At 43.4% G+C, this 21,872-nt stretch overlaps 1 protein-coding gene across 1 annotated transcript in view; it reads left to right on the forward strand.

Moving 5' to 3' along the window:
• Window positions 1-21,223, forward strand: part of EHD4 (EH domain containing 4) — a 33,846-nt gene extending 12,623 nt beyond the window's left edge. The window contains exons 4-6 of the mRNA XM_048486557.1: window positions 4,403-4,815; window positions 17,389-17,553; window positions 19,392-21,223. Of these exons, the coding sequence (XP_048342514.1) occupies window positions 4,403-4,815; window positions 17,389-17,553; window positions 19,392-19,916 (1,103 nt within the window). The 3' untranslated portion in view covers window positions 19,917-21,223. The remainder of the gene's footprint in view (window positions 1-4,402; window positions 4,816-17,388; window positions 17,554-19,391) is intronic.
• Window positions 21,224-21,872: the final 649 nt, after the last annotated feature.

Below are 21,872 nucleotides of genomic sequence, written 5' to 3' on the forward strand. Positions count from 1 at the left end.
TACAAAGAAAAGCATGATATAAAAATTAAGTAGATAAAAATATAGCACGGCATAAGGCTTTTCAGTACTGTGTAGTTTTCCACTGGCTTGTATGACAACCTAGAAAATTGTTTATTTTGAGAGAATGAGATAATTGGTAAAATCTGGAGCATAAACTTGTTTGTGTTTGTTGTATACTTTTGTTGTATAGCTTTTGTATTTGTGTTTGTTGTATAGCTTTTGTATACTCGTGTGATAAAGGTCTCATATTTAACAGTTACCAAATAAACATTTATTAGTTGCCTTTCTTCCTATGGAACTCAAGAAAGCTTACAACATAGATAAATCACATAAAATAAAATAGATCAGAAATATACAAACCAAAATTTAAAATTACAACTGAGGACTTCTAGTAAACTTAACCAAACACAGTTTTAATTAAAAGTGCCATCAGCTGCTTTTTAAAAGTCTAAAGTAAGGAGGCCAAGCATACCTCCTTGGGGAGATTTCATAATTGTAGGGCTGCCACTAAAAAGGCATTTTCTCATGTACCCCCCAAACAAGCTTCTTTGATTGATGGAACAGTCAGTAGGGCCTCTTCCTGTGATCTTAATTCCCAGGCAGGAATATGTGGGAGAAGCTGGTCCTTCCGATACCTTGGTCCCGAGCTGTGTAGAGCTTTAAAGGTCAAAAATAACTCCTTGAATTGGTGCTGGGAGTAGATCAGTAGCTGGTATAATTGCTGTAATATTAGAGTTACATGGTCCCAATTGCAGGCCCTGAGCAGCAGTACAGTTGCAGAGAGTACATTAGCTTCAGCCTCCAAAGTATCTTGGAGGATAGCTTCAAGTAGACTGCACTGTAGTACTCCAGTCTATATGTAACTATGGCATAAATCATAGTGGCTATATCTAACTGATGCAGGAACACGCACAACTAATACATCCACAGTCTTTTTTTGTATTATTTAAACAATAGAACTTAACAATGTGCACATTATTTTGGTTTGGGCTAACGAAATTCCAGTAGGTTTGGTCTCGGAAATCCTTCAGTAAAGCCCAATACCTAAGAATTAGAGAAACATCATAATATTTCCGAGACCAAACCTACCAAAGTTTGGTTAGCCCAAACCAAAATAACGTTAAGTGTTATTGTTTAAATAATAAAAAGATTGTCCATGCCACAATATGGTGGATAACAGATGATTAACAAATGTATAAATTGTTACAAATTTTTGTTTAAAAAAGATTTCTTTGTAGCCATTCTTTGTAAACATTGTAGTCTTTTGTAAGTTTGAATGATTTATTTTGGTGAAAGATTAGGGAAAGCATTTCTGTATCTACATTGCATTATAAGGATTTTAAAATTATCATTGTCTTGGGACAAGTACATTAGCCTTTTGGGTATGAAAGTGGATTGACTGTACTTATACAGTTCACCCACCCCATAATAATATTTTTAATTTGGTATAATCGATACACCAGCTGAAGCTGGGCAAAAGCATTTTGAACTCCTGCAGCCACTTCCTTTTCTAAAGTGACTGCTTTGTCAAGTAGCACTCACAAACTGTGAACCTGGTTCTTTTGAGGGGAGTATAACCTCATCCAAGACAGGGATTCCTGGTCTGCCTTTATTTTAATCCAGAGCACCCTTGTCTTGTCAGGATTAAGTTTCAGCTCATTTATCCTCATCTAGTCCATTACTGACTCCATACACTACTTCAGAACAATAACAACAACCCAATTAGGTGGAATTAGGTGGGAGAGAATGAAAGAACTGGGTGTCATCTGCATACTGGTGATACTGCAGCCCAGACCTCCTGATGATTTCTCCCAGCAGCTTCACATAGATATTAAATAGCATGGAGGATAGGATCAAATATTGTGGAACCCCTCCAGTTAATGGCCATGGGAACAGGAATTCCTAGCTTGCCCCCCCCCCCCCCAGGAAGGACTCCAATCACCGTAACATGATGTCCTCCTAGTCCCAGGGACAAGAGGCAGCTCAATATGGTTGATAGCATAGGAGGCTGATGGGAGATCCAGCAGAACTGGAGGGGTCACATTCTCCCTGCCTAGTTCTCAGTAGATTGTACCATTAACCAATTTGACCATGCAGTCTGTTTTCCAAACCTTGGCCTGAAGCTAAATTGAAATGGATTTAGAAAATTAGTCCCTTACAAGAGCCCCTGGAACTGAAAAGCAACCACCTGCTCAAGCACCAAGAATGTTCTGAGAAGTTACACCTGTTTTGTTTCTGAGGTTGCAACGAGAGAACTGTTGATGCTTACCCCATTGAAACAGCCTATTCACCCTTTTGCACAGATTTTAATAATTGTCCAAACATGTAGCAGATGTTTTACCTATTCAGGAAGTGTTTCAATCATTTTAAACTGGCTTTATTTGCCCTCAGCACATAGCCATATCTGATTCAGGATGTGTCCTACCATTAAGTGCCAAGCAAAAAGTGCCCTTGAGAATTTTATCATCAGCCATTGAAATCAATAGGAGATTTGACATTGACTTCAGGAGTATGTGGATTGTATCATTTCTGAGTTGCAACCTCAGAAACAAAGCAGGTGTAACTTCTCAGAACACTCTTGGTGCTTGAGCAGGTGGTTGCTTTTCAGGAGCAGTTATCTTGATGTGTGTGTGTCATATGTCTGTACTCTTTTCCACTGAAAGATTAAAGTGCAGTCAGTTGTGGTGCAGTGTAAGAGAAAATAGTATGTGTCCACATTAGAAAATAGTCCTGAGTGAATATGAGAATTATCATTCATTTTTAAGCTCTGCCTTTGTCAAACCATTGTTCTGTGCATATTTAAACATGGCTCAGCAGGCAGGGGGAGCAGGAACCCACCAACCCACCAGGTTGGAGGCACCGCTTTTAGGCAACTCTTGCTTTCCCCACACTTACCTTCTTTCCCTGCAGAGCTCTGCAGAAATGAGGAAACATGCCCACACTGCCCTTTGACCTGCCCAGGGGTCGGAGGGCAGTGTGGGCATGTCACCTTGTCCCTGCGGAGCTCCACAGAGGGAGAAAGTAAGTGTGGGGAAACAAAACGGAGGCGCCTTCGTGGGCCGCAGCAACTCTGGGGCCAAATGACCCCGGGGCCACAGTAGCATCATATATGGAACAGACCAGAGATTTGTGCATCTATTTGGAGAATTTGCTACAAGTTTGGGTGTATATATTCTAAATATTTTCAGCCATTGATATGAACTGATGGACTTGTTCTTATTTAATTATTTTACAAGATTTACACTCTTGTCTTTCTGCCCTTTGGTAGTATATGTTGCAAAGACTAGTTACATTCCTGAGAAGATAAGTGATATATTTATCTCAGTGTCAACAGTTTGAAAATTCCTTAGTTTTATCTTCAGAATACAGGGAGATCATCCATCACGTAAACATGTTTGTTTTTCCAGTGGATGTACCCAGTTCTAGTAGGCAGAAATCTAGATCTGTTGCTTCTTTCTGTAGTCTTTTATGGTGCAATCTTAAACAGAGTTACACCTTTCTATGTTAGTTGAAGTTAATAGGCTTAAAGAGGCATAATTCTGGATTGTAGGATTGTACTGTTTGATAAGGGCTAGTGTTTGAACAGTCACTTTAGCTTCTAGCAGCATAATTACCAGATAAAGCTTTTCTTTGCACTTTATCAGGCTACAAAGGAGTTTGAGGTTTGTTTGGTGTTTCCCATGTCAAAATTATGTATGCTGATTTTTTTAAGTGTTCAGAAAAAGGCTAGTCAAGGAAATATACCACCATTGTAGTTGGATAAAATAATGTAAAAGTGTAATAATTCAGTAACAGTTCATAGATATCAACATAATTTCTATTATTTATTAGAGTTGTTGATTATATAAATTGATTATATATGTATATATAAAGAAAACCAGAGTCATTAAAAGAATACCCAGATTGCTCGTAGTAAAGTGTGGATGACTGCGGAAGACAATGGCAGATCACCCCATAAAACATAGGCTTCCAATGTTGTGATACCATGTCACCCCATGAGTCAGTAATGACCCAGTGTTTGCCCAGGGAACTACATTTACCTTTAATATATGGGGGCATCATTTTATATTTTTGCCCCCTTTCAGAAAAAGTGTAGAACCCTGATATTGAGATTTTATTCTCAGCAGTCTACACTGTCAAGATTTATATCACAGTATTCTTCTCATCATTAAAACCAAATCACAGTGAGCAAGACTACAGTTTAACTGGACACTGTCATTCTGCTTGCATGAATTATCATTGCCCTAACTAACAGGTAACATAAGCAGTGACTGAACATCTTGGTCTTTCAAGCACTGTTCAGTTCCTTTCCAGAGGACTTCTGTTTGAGGATTAAAATGGCTCTTAAAGAGTTCTAAACAAGGTCATATCTGATAACCTCTTCTTATTTCCTATCTTTTAGGCTACGACTTCTGTCAGGTCCTGCAGTGGTTTGCTGAAAGAGTGGATCGTATTATCCTCTTATTTGATGCTCATAAGCTTGATATTTCTGATGAGTTCTCAGAAGCAATCAAATCATTCCGGGGCCAGGATGATAAGATTCGAGTAGTATTGAACAAGGCTGACCAAGTGGACACCCAGCAGTTAATGAGAGTTTATGGTGCACTCATGTGGTCCTTGGGAAAAGTGATTAACACTCCAGAGGTATTGCGGGTCTACATTGGCTCTTTCTGGGCTCAGCCCCTGCAGAATACTGAAAACAGGAAACTTTTTGAGGCAGAGGCGCAGGATCTGTTCCGGGACATTCAGAGCCTACCTCAGAAGGCAACTGTGAGGAAACTCAACGACCTTATCAAGAGATCACGACTTGCAAAGGTAAAAATTGGAGTTAAACTCAATTTCTAGAATTAACTTTCTGTCTTTATTTTCTCCACCTACTATCCAATCATAAGAAGTTTATAAAATTATTTGAACAGAAACCTTGCAGGTCCTGAGCAATCTGCAGTTAAAGAAAAAGAAGAAGATTTTTTATTCTGGAGGTGACTTTAACTCTTCCAGCATTACTTTTTGAATTGACTATTGCCTTTTGGAAAAATATTATCAAACACTTTATATATTTGTATATATATATACAAAAGTTTATATATATTCCTATTTATTTACATTTTTGGCTTTCCCAGAACATAAGTAACAACATTGTGGGGGTTGTTAAATGAATGCATAAGGCACAATACAGATTATAAAAACTAAAAATAAATTGCCCTAACATCTAGCTCAGACCTTCAATAGCTATTTTAAAATTTTGATTAATGTGGGGTGTATTTACTCCAGCTGTATTTTTCATGTTTCTGTGATGTCTGAGCTTCCACAAATCACCTTAAATATTCTGCAGCACTTCTTGTGCTGGTTAGTGCTTGACTTGCAGGTTTTGTAATGCATTATTCTTCAGTTGGAGTGTTGGTCATACAATGTCATAAGATGGGTGAGACAAGTGCCCACCAAAAAATTTTAAAGTTGTTTTAAGATGAGCAAGAAGAATAAAAATTATTGGGGGAGGAAAGAAGAAGAGAGTGAGTCAGGAGAAAGACAGGAAAGAGGAAGAAATACAAACATTTGCAGTTAAAATTAAAAGTGGGTCACACGAAGGATGATACCAGTTTTAAGAAGGTTGAAGGTTCCTTTTCTGGTATGAAAAGTTAGACTTCATGAAAAATATACAATGTTAACCTTTTTATAATGCTATTTTCCTAAAATGCACAATGGATGTTCATAGAGACATTGGTGATAAAGCCATGGAAAGAGCAGGAAACAACTTGCCCATATAGGAACAGCCCTGTTGAATCATACTGAAAATTCCTCTAGTCCTTTTTCCTGTGCAGTCCTGCCAGATGTCTGGAGAAAGCAGTAGTTGCTCTTTCTCTACTGTAACTAGTATTCAGAGGGTTACCAATTCTGAGCATGTAAGGTCCCACCCTGAAAAAAACCCCAATTCTTTAATGGTCTTGTTTTTTTTAATTGTAGTAGTTAATCTAGTTGAGGACTACAGGCATAGTTGTAGAAATCTGTTAGGTGATATTTGGTATATTAAAAATGCATAACAATAACTTTACAATTCAGGTTAGGTACAAACAATGACAAATATTTAAATTTCCTTTAATAAATTAATCCCATTCCAGAACTGATCTCCTTCACTTCTTAGTAACAAGAAGTGCTGTAAATACAGTGTGCCCTAACACCTCTTTATGGCAGTTTAAATATAGAAACTGTGAAGTACTTTCCCATATATGACACATATTTCCACTTTTGCTCCATCAAAAAAATTATCCTATTAGCTGACCATTTTAGGCTTGTGGGATTGTAGAATCTTCTTTCTTGAAATTGCAATATGGGATTTATGCAAAATTATTCTTTCCTTCAAGAAGGCTCCAAGAAGATAGAAAAAGTGCAGAGAAGGGCAACGAGGATGATTGAGGGACTGGAGCACCTTCCTTATGAGGAGAGGCTGCAACATTTGGGACTCTTTAGTTTGGAGAGGAGACATCTGAGGGGGGATATGATTGAAGTCTATAAAATTATGTATGAGGTAGAAAATGTTGACAGAGATAAATTTTTCTCTCTTTCTCACAATACTAAAACCAGGGGGCATCCATTGAAAATGCTGGGGGGGGGGGGAGGATTAGGACTAATAAAAGAAAACATTTCTTCACGCAACGTGTGATTGGTGTTTGGAATATTCTGCCACAGGAGGTGGTGATGGCCAGTAACCTGGATAGCTTTAAAAGGGGATTGGACAGATTTATAGAGGAGAAGTCGATCTATGGCTACCAATCTTGATCCTCTTTGATCTGAGATTGCAAATGCCTTAGCAGACCAGTTGCTTGGGAGCAGCAGCAGCAGTAGCAGCAGAGGGCCATTGCTTTCACATCCTGCATGGGAGCTCCCAAAGGCACCTGGTGGTCCACTGCGAGTCACAGAGTGCTGGACTAGATGAACTCCGGTCTGATCTATCAGGCTGATTCTTATGTTCTTATGTAAGGCTGTACGATACGATTATTTGCCAAATATTGGCATTTTCTACATCCATGTTTAGACCTTGTGTCTTGGAAATGTTTTCTAGGAGATCATTCCTCATGCCTCCCTTAATCTGTCATTTTGGATTCCCCCCCCCCCCCCCGTGATGTAGGTATAGATTTTTTATGGGGGGTTGGGGCGAGGCCAACCACCCCTGCGGGTGTGGCCACGGCTCCCCAAGCCACGCCCATGGCCTCAGTGCTTATAAAAAGCAGCTCTCCGAGGCAAGGGATGGCAGACTCCTGCCCCCCCCCCACCAGCTGGGCTTCCCAGCTGGCAGCCAGCAGTCCCTTCTCTCTCCCCTCCAGGCTAGGGAAAATGGAGCCCAGTGCAAAATCTGAGGTCTGCACACACACACCCCTATGGGCGGCTGCTGTGACGCTGGAATCCACCCCCAAACAGTATCACTTTCAACGGTGTTTAAATTAGGGAGCCCAGATTCCCTTTCAAATCCATTTTAAAGGGAGAATCTGGGGTCCCCAGTAAAAATAACATTTGATGGTGTTTTGGGGTGGATTCTCCCCCACCCTGAAACAGCATCACTTTCAACATTTGAACTGGGGACCTCAGATTCTCATTTTAAATCCATGCTGAAGGGGATGGATTTAAAAAGAGAATCTGGGGAAATTTTGGGGTTGCCTGCTGTCAGGGGTACAATTGTTAAGCTAGCAGCACCAAACTGTCAGGGAATCTTTAGGAGACTCTCCTGATGATACCACCCAGGTTTGGTGAAGTTTGGTTCAGGGGATCCAAAGTTATGGACTCTCAAAGGTGTAGCCCCCATCTCCTATTAGCTCCCATTGGAAACAATGGGGGATGGAGGCACATTGTAAGGAATTCCATAGAAGCAGAAATAAAAGGCTTTTTGGGTGTAAAAGTCCGTTTATTAAGACATCTTAGAAAGCTCACATACACGTAGTGGCAGGAATGACTCTTCCCGCCAGAGGCACAGGTTATAACACCATTCACCCCATCCCCCCTTCCTGCTTCCCATGGGAACGGAGTCCTCATCTCCCGCCAAGAAAGATAATGTCTCCAATAAGAAGCTGGCCCATCACCGGGCTGTGGAATGCACTCCGTTACTTCACCATCAACACCATTGAATCCTTTGGCACCCCTGCCTCCCCAAGAAGACCCCTTCCCCCCCCAGGTTTATGCGCGGAAAGGCTGCGGGAAAGTAGAAATAAGGGTGGGGGGGCTTCAATATTCTCGAATAAACCCATTGATTATGCACCCAGAGGAATATCCCAAATCTAAGAGACTAAATATTGCAAGCTGCCATGCATTAAAGCGAGAGTCCAGGGATAGCCAATTTCATAGTGCGCTTTGTGACCATCAATAATAGTCGGTGGGGCCTCTCATGGTCGCGCTGTGGCATCGTAGAAGCTGGAGCCCTTTGAGCAAGCTGGAATGGAAGACAGGATGGATGTTACGCAGAGAGTTAGGCAACGCTGGCAGTGACATCATTAATCACCTTTATAATCTGAAAAGGTCCCACAAATCTCTTGCCAAGTTTGGAAATTGTTTATACCGCCTCTGAGATTTTTTTTAGATAAATACACCCAAGAGCTCATTAATGCAGAGGGAAAATTGAGCGCTTCTATCCGCTTGCAGTTTTGGAGTCCTTGTTTGTTGTGGGCGGTCTGACCGCCTTCCATCCCTCGCTAGGATGAAATCAATTGTTTAAAATTTGGGGGTCCAGTAAAGCTGCCGCTGGTAGCTGTGGTAACGGGCGTGGGAAGGAGCCACTAGACACAATTTCAGCGGGTTTCTTTGTACCCGCTGGGTGAACCGCATTGTTGTAGGCGCATTCGCGAACGGAATAAGCTCGCACTAATTGTCTTGCGGTAGTTGGTGTAAATAAACGAAATACTGCCTTAGGGTTCTGTTCGCTTCCGCCTCGCCACTTTGAACGCGGGTAGGGCGGCGATGGCTGGGCGGCCCCTAACAACCCCAAAAAACGCTTTCCAGAACTTTGAGATGAATTGGGGTCAGCGGGTCGGAGACCACCTTAACGGGGCTACGGAAATGGAGACGGCAGGTAAACATGTTGAATAAACAGCCGTACAACTTAGGAGCGAGGGGATGGAAGCACATGGAATAAAATGGGCTTGTTTAGAAAATAAGTCTACCACCACCCACAAAACCGGTGGCTGCTGCTGACTTTCGGCAAATCTGTAATAAAAATCCATGGAGATGACTTCCCAAGGGCGGAGGTACCCGGAGAGTTTCAATAGCCCATGGGCTTTCCCGATGGTTTTGGCTTCTGCACAAACCGAGCAGCCTTTTAATGTATGCCTTAATGTCTTTGAGCATTGCGCCACCAGAACTGCCGGGCGTGGCTAAATGCAGAGTTTTCTAAAAAGCCAAAATGTCCAGCCTAACGGGCATCGTGGGTAAGCTTCAAGAACCTGCTTGCGGAGGGGAGGTATCGCATCAACATTCCTCCTCGCCAAAACCCATTCTCCAAACGCAATTGGGAGTCACTTTCTCCGCTGGAGGTGCTCGCGGGTAGCCCCGGGCCCTCAAGTTCCCCGAGAAAGGAGAGACGGTGACTAGGGAATGGGGTGGAGGAGGAGAGAACGCTGAGAACGGGTGACAGCCAACCCCAACTGGGAGGGGAAGAACAGTGCTTGAATGTCTCAGAAGGCAGCTCCACCCCCCTCCCCGTAGGCGCCAGAGCTGGCCAGCTAGCTTCTATTGGTTTTCCCAGGGAAAATGGGACTGTAAAAAGAGAAACGAAAAGAAATCGCCCAACGGGTTGTTTTATGGACATCTTGAGGGGTGGAGAGCTGCTGTGGTTTTTATGAGATCCCACCAAACCTGAAGGGGTGTTTAGCCCCCCAGCCAGTGGCCAAGTGGAGAGTGCTACTTTGATGGCCGCAGTCTCTTTATCTCCCACAGTCCAGTTGAGTTCAGCACCAGAGAATTTCTCTTAGACAAATAAGCACACGGAACCAGCCTACCATCTTTATTTCTTCTGCAACAGGCTGCCCCAAGTGCTTTGTCCGGTAAGTATCCACTGAACCACAAACGGGAGATCTGGGTCAGGGGTGCTTTAGGATAGGTTCGTGGTAAACGCAGATTTGAGAGTTGAAAGGTTGTTTGACATTCCTCAGACCAGGGGAAAGGGGGGGGCCCCGGGTTTATGGACAGTGGATCTTACCCTTTAGTGCTGCAGAGGTCTGTGAGAGGGAGAGTCAGTTCAGCTTAATTGGGGTGAGCAAGTCACGAGAAATTAGCAAAACCAAGAAAAAGACTGGAGTTCTTTATGGGTTATGGGGTAGGCCATTGAGGACTTCATGCTGACTTTAGCAGGATCCATTCTTTCAAGCCCTCGGGCGAGATCCGTAACCTAAATAGTCACTGGAGGTCTGATGAAAAACAGCATTTGAGAGTTTGGCAAAGAGAGAGTTGTTACAAGCCAATACCTCTAACCAATATTTCATGCTCTTCTATGGTTTGTGAGTAAATTAAAACGCCATCTAAGTATACAACAACTCCCTTGTACAATAAATCATGGAGAACTTCTCAAGATAAGGGCCATAAAGCCCCCCGGGCCCCACTTAACCCGAATGGTACTATTAGCATTCAAACTGTCCAAACTTCTAGGCAAACGCAGTCAGGTGTTCATAGCCTTCAGCAATTTGGACTTGTAGTAAGCTTCTCAAGTCCAATTTAGTAAAATGCCTTTGCCGAAAGTGCATCTAAAAGCGTCCCTTGATCAAAGGCAAAGGATATTTATTGGCCAGGGAGACCGCATTGAGAGACCCTCGATAATCTGTGCAAAGTCAGAAGACCCATCTTTCTTTTACAAACAAACGGGAGCAGCGGTGTGTGTGGTTTGGTAGCCCGCCGCATGAATCACGAGCAAGGTTCTTGTCCAAGTACCGTTCTTCTCCTCATTGGGGACTCACGCGTAGATTCACCTTTGGGTAAGCCATACTCTGGTTGTATCACAATTTTACAGTCAGTGTCTCTGTGGTGGCAACTGATCGCATTCTGCCCCTGAAAACTCTAGCCAGATCATGATATGCAGGTGGGATGCCAATAGAATCGAGCAATCGCTGAAGAAGGCCAGGGAGGGGTGTGTCAGGAGACGCGGGTTTCTCCCCAATTCATGTTCACCGCGAGGGAGGGTCAGTGAATTCTAGGATCCGTTTTCCAAAATGAACTTTGGTTCATGTAACACAACCAAGGCATCAAACCATATGGAGGTTTCCAGCCACTGGCTTTCAAAATAATTTTCCCAATGGTCGCGAACGGAGGAGAACCGGCTGTGTTTGTACTGGGCCGGGTCCTTCGCTCCCGAAAGGCCCACATTTGGGTGAATGGTGGCGGGCTTAGCTGAATTGGTCCAGACCCGCCCCTCTACACCTGGGGCTGCATTAAGCAGTGGGAGCAGCCGAATCCACAAGGGCCGCAGGCTATAATGCGGTGTGTTTAGCGGGTTGGCCAGAAATGCTTGAACAGTAATGGGAGCGCTTGCCTTCACTCACCGCCAGGAGTCGGAATCTATGTCCATGGGGGGCTGAAGAAAGACAACAGCTGCTTCCCTCCGGGTCAGCCGATGACCGCTTTTAGACGAGCCTGTGGTGGAGGCGGCCCTGACCCGCGGGTGGTTTGGCAGACGGAGTGCTGGAGCTGGCTGCTGGCTTTGCCTTGGGACAGCTGGCTAGATGACCTGGCCTCCTCGCGAGTAAAGACAATCCCAGTCGGCTAACGCTCAGAGGTGGTTTCGGGTAGGGGCTGGCTGGGCTTGACTTGGTGGAATGCAGTTTCAGCGGCCCCGCATCGAAAGGTGACCTAAACGACGCCACTTGGGACCCCAACTGGGATCCAATCTTCGCCAGGGTAATGAGGGAACCCTCAATTAAAAACACCGCTTCACGAAGCTTGCCGGCCCACAGCATCCGAGAAGTATTCGCATTTCGCTCAGGCCACTCAGGGATAGGCTCCAGCAGCCGCATCAAATTCACTGTGGGCAAATTCTGCAACGGGCGTTGCCTTGCTGGATGGCTTTGATGCGCGGATAGGGTTTATTCTCGCCTGGATCTTGAAAGGCCTAAGGCTTGGAGGAATGCTGGCACTGGTGCGAGTTCTCATCCTGCAAATCCAAAAAAAGAGTCACGAACCAGTCGGCTGTTGCTCCCCATCCAGTGACACCACTGGAGCCGATGTCCCGTGACTTTTCAAGGCCGTAGACCGGCATAAGGCAAATCATCATAGTCTTCCAAGTGGGCAATACTGAGTTTGCAAAATGAAGTAGGGAAGTTTGGAAGCTGGTCCCATCAAAACGTGGCTGGTATCGGGGCCTATAGTAGCCCCGCTCCACGGGCTCTTGGCTTCTGCTGGGGAGGTGGGTTGCGCCGGTTGAGCAGGTTGGGCAGGCAGCTGTTGTAACGGGGCCGGAACGGGCGCTTACGTGCTGGCGCTAGTGGTGGTGGACCCAGGTAATGCGGCCCCCCTGGCACCGGGCGCGCGATCAGTAACAGGCATAGACTCCAAACTTGGGGCTTCCTGGTCTGCTGCCTCCTTAGTTCCTCTCTCCAACGCAGCCAGCTCCCTCTCCTCGGCTTATGAAGTCATCGTGATCCTGGTGCGCATGCAAAGCAGCTTTTTTCTCGCTCCAATTTGCTTGCCCGGTCCCGCTTAAGGGCTTCAGTGAGCTCACTTTATGCGCAGAGTTATATCTGAACGCTGCTGCTGCCGTTGTAAATCCAGTCTGGAGTGTTCCAGGACTTTATCATGGACTGGACAGGATTCTGGGCATATTGTCGCTTGAGCTGGCTTCAGTAAGACGCACAACCAACTCGAAGCTGGACTCTTTGCGCTGCCGCTCTCGTGTCCCTCTGCAGGTTTCGCGGTTTTGTTGCAACTGTGCCTGCCTTCCTCCCATATAGCTGGCGCTCTCAATGGGTCCATATGCTTCTTGGCATCTCTCGTAGCTCAGCCCCACTTCCTCATCCCAGGTCTCCCTTCATGGGAGAGGGAACAGATCCGGGTTGGGAGTGCAGGTTTCTGGGCGACTCTTCGACGCCGTCTGGAAGCTGTGACGCCGGAGACACCGTGAAGTCGCTGCAGCCACCGGGTGGCTCCCCGAGGCACCCCAGGTGGCGGCCGCTGGGTCTGGATCAGGGGTCCGATTGGGAAGCTGCACGATACCCCCCTCCCACCTGTGGTTTAGTCCCCGTGTCCTTTGATCGGCCCCAGTGTTGTGCCACGGTGGTTCCTTGGGGAGCATCACCAAAATATACGAAGTCCAGGGAATCGCTCAATGGATTCCTGCTGCCGTGATGAAAGGTGGCCAAGCTTCGCCTCGCCTCCATGACAGGTTGCATCTGGAGGTTTGTAATCCACACGAAAACGGTAGAGATCCGGGATCCACAGGCGCCAATCCATTGCACAGTTTCCCAAATCCACTCACAAGGAAGTCTCTCATGGTCGCTGCCATTCCTCGCTCCAACGTGGAGTAAAGGGAAGACTCGTGCTGAGGGAGGGACGGGAAAGAGGCCACCAGCGCAGGCTCCGGGTTTCTCCTGCCGGTTCCTCCAGATCCAGAAGGGAAAGGTCGGAGCTCCTCTTTGGGGGGGCTACCGCATTCCTTCCGCAGTAACTTTCGCAACCTCTCCACTGCAAAGACAAGAGGTCCACTGCACAGGAATATGATGAATTAGATTCCTGCCACAATGTGCGGAATTCCATAGAAGCAGAAATAAAAGGCTTTTTTGGGTGTAAAAGTCCGCTTACATTAAGACATCTTAGAAAGCTCATATACAATGAAAGTGGCAGGGAATGACTCTTTCTCCCCGCCAGAGTACACACAGGTTGGCAACACCATTCACCCCATCCCCCCTTCCTGCTTCCCATGGGAACGGAGTCCTCATCTCCCGCGCAAAGATAATGTCTCCGCCGAAGAAGCTGGCCCATCGCCCGGGCTGTGGAATGCACTCAAGGTTACTTCACCATCAACACCATTGAATCCTTTACACACATCCTTTGGGAGTCTGTAACTTTTTTTGGTGCCGTTAGCCTAAAAACCGCGCCCCCTGCAGGCCAAAAACAAAAAACCACTTTAAAATGCAAAAACCCACAAACGAGGGGGCAGAGTTTCAGACATGCAATGGGGGGGGGGGTTGAACCCGAGAAACACCCCCTTACCTATGTCTCTGATTCCCCCCCTATGTCTGTTCAGTTGCATGTATTCCACATGCTACTGTTGAAAACATATTATTCCTGATGGTGGTGAGATGTCATCCATGATGCAGAGCCCTTTTGCACAGATGCTCTAGCATTACTGTTCAGTTACATTTTGAAGCAGAAATTCAAAAATGTCTCCTCATAATTACTCCAAGTACTCTTTTCCATCACCCCAACATCTCAGCAGTGTATTGCTGATGCAATCACCCGCTTCAAATATGCTCTCTACCCTAACTTTACATCACTAATTCAATATGAAGTGGAAAAGCTGATCCAATTGCCCCTGCTTCTTTGTACCTCTGCCTCAACGTTTCATTTCTAGTTCAATATGACAGTGAGGAAAAAATTAAACCCTCGAGGGAGGCTGGCTTGGAAACAGATTGGAAAAAAGCATTGCAGTTAAAGTGCTCTGGAAAACAGTGAAGGGAAAATGAAGGGGAAATGTTTCTGTAAACAACACATGTAGAAAAGGCCATTTTAGTTGAATTCTGTAATTATCACTGTGTATAGGAAGAGGATTGGGAATGAATTAAATACGGGAGGTAGATGGAAGATGGCGTCTGAGTGGTAACGTTGCTTTTCTCTCTCCGGATTTTAAATTCTTTTCATGGTAGTTCACAGGGCTAGTGGCCAGAAACTGCTTGAAATAATCTCTCAAGGCCAGTGCCCTTGATATTTTACCCACGGACTTGTGTTTATATATATATAAAAGGAATTTTATGAGCGCTATCTCTCTACGGCTTCTCCCAGCCACCACACCCACACAGAGGTGTTTTAATACAGTAAGATAAGGCACTGACCTGCTGACCGTGGAAGAGAGCCCTGGAATCATTCACGGATCCAGTGTTTTATTGTTTGTTGAAGTGGTGTTTTATTGGACCTTTGAAGTATTAATGAGTTTTTAATCTCGGAAGGAGAGAGAGAAGACAGCCCCCCCCCCTTTTTTTTTTTTTTTTGCCACATTTAATTACGGAATGGCGCATAGGAAACGTGGGAGAGAGCCTGAGGAACTTACACTCCCGACTAGCTAAAACAAAACCAGAAATGGAGTGATTTCCTTCTAACCCAGGTCCCGCTCTCCAATCGGTTTTCTGTTTTGTCAACTGATGCTGCCATTCCACCAGATGAGGAATTAACTGAAGAGGCAGTAACAACTGCTCCTGCTAAAGGCACAAATGGTGCAAATGAGGCCTTTGGAGAGAAAAATGATACTCACAAGAAGGGAGAGGGGCAGCTCATGGACTTGCTGGAATCATCCAGCCTGTGCAAGCTGATTAAGCTGAAACACTTTGAGCATATCTCCATGGGGAACTCAGACTTTTGAACTCTAAAATGAATAAACTTCTCTTCCGTAGCCCTCCTATCTCTCCATCCAGAGTCCTTTGCATATGGCCAGAAAGCAAGGAGCCAAGCTGTAAGTTATCCCTTCTATCAAACAAAAATCTGTCTGATGATTCACAGATTACAAGGATTCCGACCATCCTGGACAATAACCCAGGATTCTGTTTACCATCTCTCGATCACTGGTGAGGGGTGGATTGAGGATTGACATGTCCTCCGTGGAAACTTTGGGTAAACAACAGCAGATACAATCTGTAAAGAGTGATATTGACATTTCTAAAACATCAACAATCCCAGTCTCCATTTACTTGGCTACGTAAACAAGGAGTTTCTTGTTCTAAGGGGATATATCCAACTCGCGCTTTCCAAGACCTGGGAAGAAAGCCACTGCTTCCATCTCCATTGCCTTCCAACAAAAAAGCCTTCCTTTTCTACCCCCCTCCCAACTGCTTTGACTGAGACCGAAGTAGATGCAGACTGCACTAAACCCTCCAGTTCTTGATGACCTTTGGAAACCCTCTTGCTACTCTTATTGTATCTCAAGTAAACGAATTTCAGGGAACTCCATATTCTTCTACACATCAAGCTCTCGACAAAGAGCGTGGAAAACCAACAGATTGGTATAGGGAAGCACAAAACAGAATCCAGATTCCAAGCAGGCTGTCAAATCAGTTCTACTGTCATCTGTAATATTAATCCTTCTCGGGAGAAGTTGAGCAGAAAGACCACTCCAGCCCACCTCCCCGTAGGAAGGAGCTTTGGATCAGTCTACTTTAACATTGCCTCCACCAATCAGGCTAATTTGAATAGCCCACAGTTTGACCTGGATGAAGGTCTCAATGCTAGGAGCTTGAGAGCTTTCTCCCGACAGGAGCCTGCTCCCTCCTGTAACTGACTTGGGCCAAGGAAAAGAACACAAAGAGAACTCGGTAGATATTGATGTGGAATTGCACCCTATCCGAGTCACTAATTGGTTCCAACTGGAAAGTGGAAAATCGTGGGCACAGGAACTATTGGAACTTAAGCAGACTGAACCCCCCCGTGAAACTCTTCCAACTGGAAGTGCTACTAAGAAGGCTCTATCTACCCCTCAGGGTGGGAGGGGGGTAGGAAGTAAAGAGCATAAGGGCAGAATGTACCAAAACCCGGGAAAACAGGTCCCTGGAAAGGGCAATGGTAGTGTCCTATATGATACAACCAATTCTCTTAACCTTCTAGTGGAAATAGATTGACGCTTGTGACTCCCCCCCCAACTCACCCATTTCCCTAATATCAAGATCCTTTCATGGAACATAGCAGGATGGGGGTCCAAGGCTAAAAATAATGAAGTTACTAATTACCTTAAAGGATTCAACTTCATCTTAATTCAAGAGTCCTGGTCTCTATCTAAGCCCCAGTTAGAGGGCTATACTGTATACGATGTACCAGCCCATAAACCTAAAACTAAGGGGAGAAACTCAGGAGGGCTGGCCTTTTTCTTGGATTCCCGTCTTGATATTAGAGTCACATCGCTCCCAAATGTTGAGAATATGGCCCAGGCCTTTTTTATTATAGGAAGAGGTCCTTTTCCTATTCACAGATTTTGTAAAATTAATTTTTTATTTTTTTTTCATTTGAGTAATAGTTTCACATTCTCTCTCTCTCTCTGGTTGTTTGGGGATTTATCAACTTTTCCTTTTACTTCAAAATTAGGCTGACTAATAAAATGGGAAACATAAGTCTGTCTTAACAATGGTATATTTATCTGGTCTAATCAATATAATAAACAGAGACCTTTGAGACTTTTGCCGTTTGAAAAAAGCACTCTAAACTTACATTGCCATTATTCTGCTTTAGGTACATGCTTACATTATTAGCCATCTAAAGAAGGAAATGCCTGCTGTATTTGGAAAAGAAAATAAGAAGCGAGAACTCATCAACAACCTTCCTGAGATTTATCGTCAGTTGCAACGGGAACATCAGATCTCCGCAGGGGACTTCCCAGAAGTCAAGAAAATGCAGGTATAGTATCTCAAAAGTTTTGTTGAATTACAGTTTGGCTGTAGAAACAAACATCTTTACTCCCTGAGAAAGAGTATTACATGGAAAGTATACCCCAGTGAGTTGGTTCCAGCATATTGTTTGCACAGGTATTCCACCCACACAGTGAGACTTTCTTGGCTCCCCTTTCCCGTGGGTGGCTCTTAGTGCCTCATGAAATCTTGCTCTTTGTGGAGAGCCCCCACCCACCCAGGAACAGGATTTCGGGGGTTTTCCCACACTACCACAAGAAGGGGAAGTAGAGAAAGTTTCATTCCATCGGTGGAGATCCTTGTGCTCATGAAAAAGCTGTACTGATTACAACCCAGTAAGAATTTGCCCTGGCATTAAATCCCTGAATTCTGTTCATTATACCTGGTTACTTGGTTATTCTACTGTGGCTCTATCCTGCAGTTAAACAACCATGGTGCCTCTGTGTGTATCATCCACATCAATTCAGTGTTCCAACTGTCAGTGTTGTGGCTCTGAGTGTTTTTGCAAGTTGCAACTTGCTTAATGTTGATTTAAAAATGAGAGTGAAGCTCCTCAATGTATAAATTGCCCCATAGCATGTTAAAAATATTCAGGATTTTGAGTGACATATCTTTTATCTGGCTTAAATGTACAGCACAAAACATAAAGTATCTTGTTTTGTTCAAATATATGGCTTGTTTGATTAACCTTTGTTGAACCCATGTACACAGGGTTCAGTGCAGAAACTGTACATTAGTGAAAGTATTCTTACTTCTGCCTTGCTCAAAGTTAACACCTGCTTTGGGTTTCACAGCCTTTCTTCTGAAAGTTTTGTGCAGATAGTAAAGATATCACCAGAACGCTCGGTATTTTTTCCAGTTCCCCAGAACCCTTGTGAAACAGAGAAGGCAAATAGGGAAGCAAGTTGGTAAGGGGAAATAAAGCAAAAACAAGCCTTTAATTGTTTTAAGAGCAGCTGCTAGCAATTAGGACTGCTTATACATCACTTTTAATGAAGTGAATTCAGCTGAAGTAGAATTTTTTTCCAGGCCTGCAAATGTTCTTGCCACCTCTTGAGGTTATGTTTTTGTGTCAGCTTGAAACCCTTTGAGCTAAATTGTGAGTTTCATAGGCCAAAACTGCTTGGAAACACCAGTGAATGGTGACTTTACTATACCCTGCAAAAATGGTCAATCAGCTGCCTCCTAAAACAGAACCTTTTGGAGGCAATGAAAACATACATGCCATGGCCATTCTGCAAATACTCTTTTGGTTACTGACCATTTACCATTTAATTCAAGTCTCTGGTTATTTTCTCCAAAGCTGTTTATGGCCTTGTACCCACACTCATTTCTGAAGATGGTACAAACATGTACCATTGATACCTGCCTGTTCATAGAAATTTTCAGTGGTGGCTCCCGCTTTGTAGACCAGCCTATCTGAGGAGATTAGGAATACTCCACACTTATCTCATTCCACAAAATACATAAAATGCAAAAGTGTTCAGGAGGGCATTTTTGAAAAGAGATTAGAACTGTAGTAGAAGGGAACAGTCCAGGCTTCCCAGTGAAAAAGTGGACTATAAATTAAATAAATAAAAAAAAATTTAAAGAACGTATTTTTAAATGGTATTTTCCTGTGATGGTTATGTAATGTAAAGTGATGATGGCACTCTAGAGAAATTTAAACATGTCCATTACATTCTAACCTATTTGTATGTAAGGCATTTATGTAACATTCATTCTGATGTCATTAGGTTGAATCTTGGCAAAGGACAGCAGTTTCATCGAGGAATGATGAATGACCAGTGTTCTGGCTTATTGTCACTCTGTTTTGTCGTTTCACAGGAACAACTGGAAGGGTATGACTTCACCAAATTCCACTCCCTAAAACCGAAGCTGATTGAAGGTGTAGATAACATGCTGTCAAATAAAGTTGCTTTCCTAATGAATCTGATCACCCAGGAAGAGCGCAGCATGCCTACACAGATGGTTCAAGGTGGGGCATTCGATGGCACCACAGCAGGACCATTTGACCATGGCTATGGGGAAGGTGCCAAAGAAGGAGCTGATGAAGAGGAATGGATTGTTGCTAGAGATAAACCTGCATATGATGAGATTTTTTACACACTTTCTCCAATCAATGGCAGAATCTCTGGGGCCAGTGCAAAGAAGGAAATGTTGACTTCTAAACTGCCAAACAGTGTCCTGGGAAAAATCTGGAAGCTTGCAGACTGTGATTGTGACGGTATGTTGGACGAGGAAGAATTTGCACTAGCAAAACATCTCATCAAGATAAAATTGGAGGGATATGAACTCCCCAGTTTCTTACCACCCCACCTTGTGCCTCCATCACATAGAAAATCTTTGTAGGTGAAGCAACAAGACATATTGTGAAAATGTTAAAGTATGTTATAATGAAAGCCATGTAAATGTTTAACATACCTGAGATTACAGTTATTTGCAAGGCTTTTTAGGGCAACTTCAAAGGAATGCAAAAGTCACTTATTTATTTTTTTAAAATCATGAAAGGCATAATGGGAAATGTTCATTGGGAAGTAGCTATGTCAAATGCACCTTCCCAGTGTTTGTTCAACAGATATATACTCAGTGAAATAAACCAATGCGTAGTGGTCATTATAATTTTGCATTTTATGATATGGAAACACTTTTTGACTTTTGAAGCATCCTTGAATTAAATGCAAGATTCCAAACAAGTTACAATGAGCAGTATAGCATATGAGGAACCTGTGTCTATAATTCTGAAAGCCCTTCACTAAAAGGTTTTGTCCAAGTGCCTTTTAAACTACCTGTAATTTGTGCAGGGGGCAGTGGGAGGATTAATGTTGTGTTAGCCAGTTCTCACTGTGCTTGCAATCAAAATATTGAAATGAGTTTGGATAGGACTGACATAATTTCAGTTATACAAAAATAAGAGAGAGTGAAAGAACTTTAATAATGTAATACAGGGACTCCATTCTTTAAAAAAATTAAAACTGCCTTCTTCTGGAAGGTATCAGTTTGTCCACCCATTATAGTTGACATGCCTTCATGATGCACCAGAATCCACAAATATGTATTCAGATGTATAAAGATGTGTTTTAAGTATGGCTTTACTATTTTGGACAGAAGTTACAAGCATGTTTTGGACTAAAAGTTCTTTTAAAATTTCCATGTTTTGGGAAGGAAGAGGGAAAGCTTAATGAGAAAGATAATTTGCACAAATCTTGAATTCAGTTCAGGAATTCACTGATTATAATTATGTTTATAATTAGTATATTTATATTAACATTTGAAAATATATCAGTTTTTTAGCTACTGAAGCGATTATCCTGTTTATCTTCCGAGGGAGGGAGCACCACTAGATCAGATAAAGGGTCGATTTAATCCTTCTCTGTAGATTTCTCCAGTTCCCTTTAAAAACCATCTACGGCTGTTGCCTATGCCATATTTAATTATGGTGAATTGCTTGCATTAATTTTGCATTGTTTGACTTTCTTCAAAATACTGTGAAGCATTTGTAGCAGCAACAAAATGTCATTGGTTTTTCATATGTCCTATCCATGCAGATATTAAAATGTTCAACCAAAGAAGTACTGCTTTGCTAAGAGGTTAACTAATATTTGAAGGAGTTACCTTGTGGGTATATGTTTTGTCAATAAAGGGAATGTTGACTGAAACTAGTGGATAGCTTTCTGTACTGGTAAAACTGGTTTGCAGCTTATTCTTGATATCCATGGCAGGTGTTCATTTTAGCTTCAAGCCTTTAGCACATTCATTTTGGTTCCTTCATTTATGAGTAACTACATTGCAAAAATGCTGAGCACTTAGAGCATAAATATAATGCAGTAAATGTAATGTTGATCAGACCAGCCAATCTGTGGAATGTAGGGACCATTCTGACACATAGCATAGATGGTATCACTAAGCTTTTACTCCTGTTTGTGTTCCATTTTCTATTGTCATCTCATCTGAATCAAGAGAAGTTATGGAACTGAAAGAACAGTCTAACCCAGGATCCTCCACTCTTTCTGTGAAAATCTTGGGGTTTGATAATTGCAATATAGTGAATTCTGTCCCAATATCGTCTCATAGGCATGGCTTCATGGCAGCTAAGAAAATTGGGACTGATACCTTTATTTTATTTGGTTCATTAAGAAATCAAAGGAAGATTTAGCTTTAACCCTTATCCTGTCACCAGGTTGCCTGTGCTTGCTTATGCCATATACATGAATTCTTCACTCCGTGTAAAGGCTTAGATCCAAAGTAGACGTTTCCATGGGCACAAGGATTTCCACCCACAGTCAGCAATTTTCCTGCAGCTGGCAA

This window comes from Sphaerodactylus townsendi, linkage group LG02 (genome assembly GCF_021028975.2).
Source record: "Sphaerodactylus townsendi isolate TG3544 linkage group LG02, MPM_Stown_v2.3, whole genome shotgun sequence".
Taxonomy (NCBI): domain Eukaryota; kingdom Metazoa; phylum Chordata; class Lepidosauria; order Squamata; family Sphaerodactylidae; genus Sphaerodactylus; species Sphaerodactylus townsendi.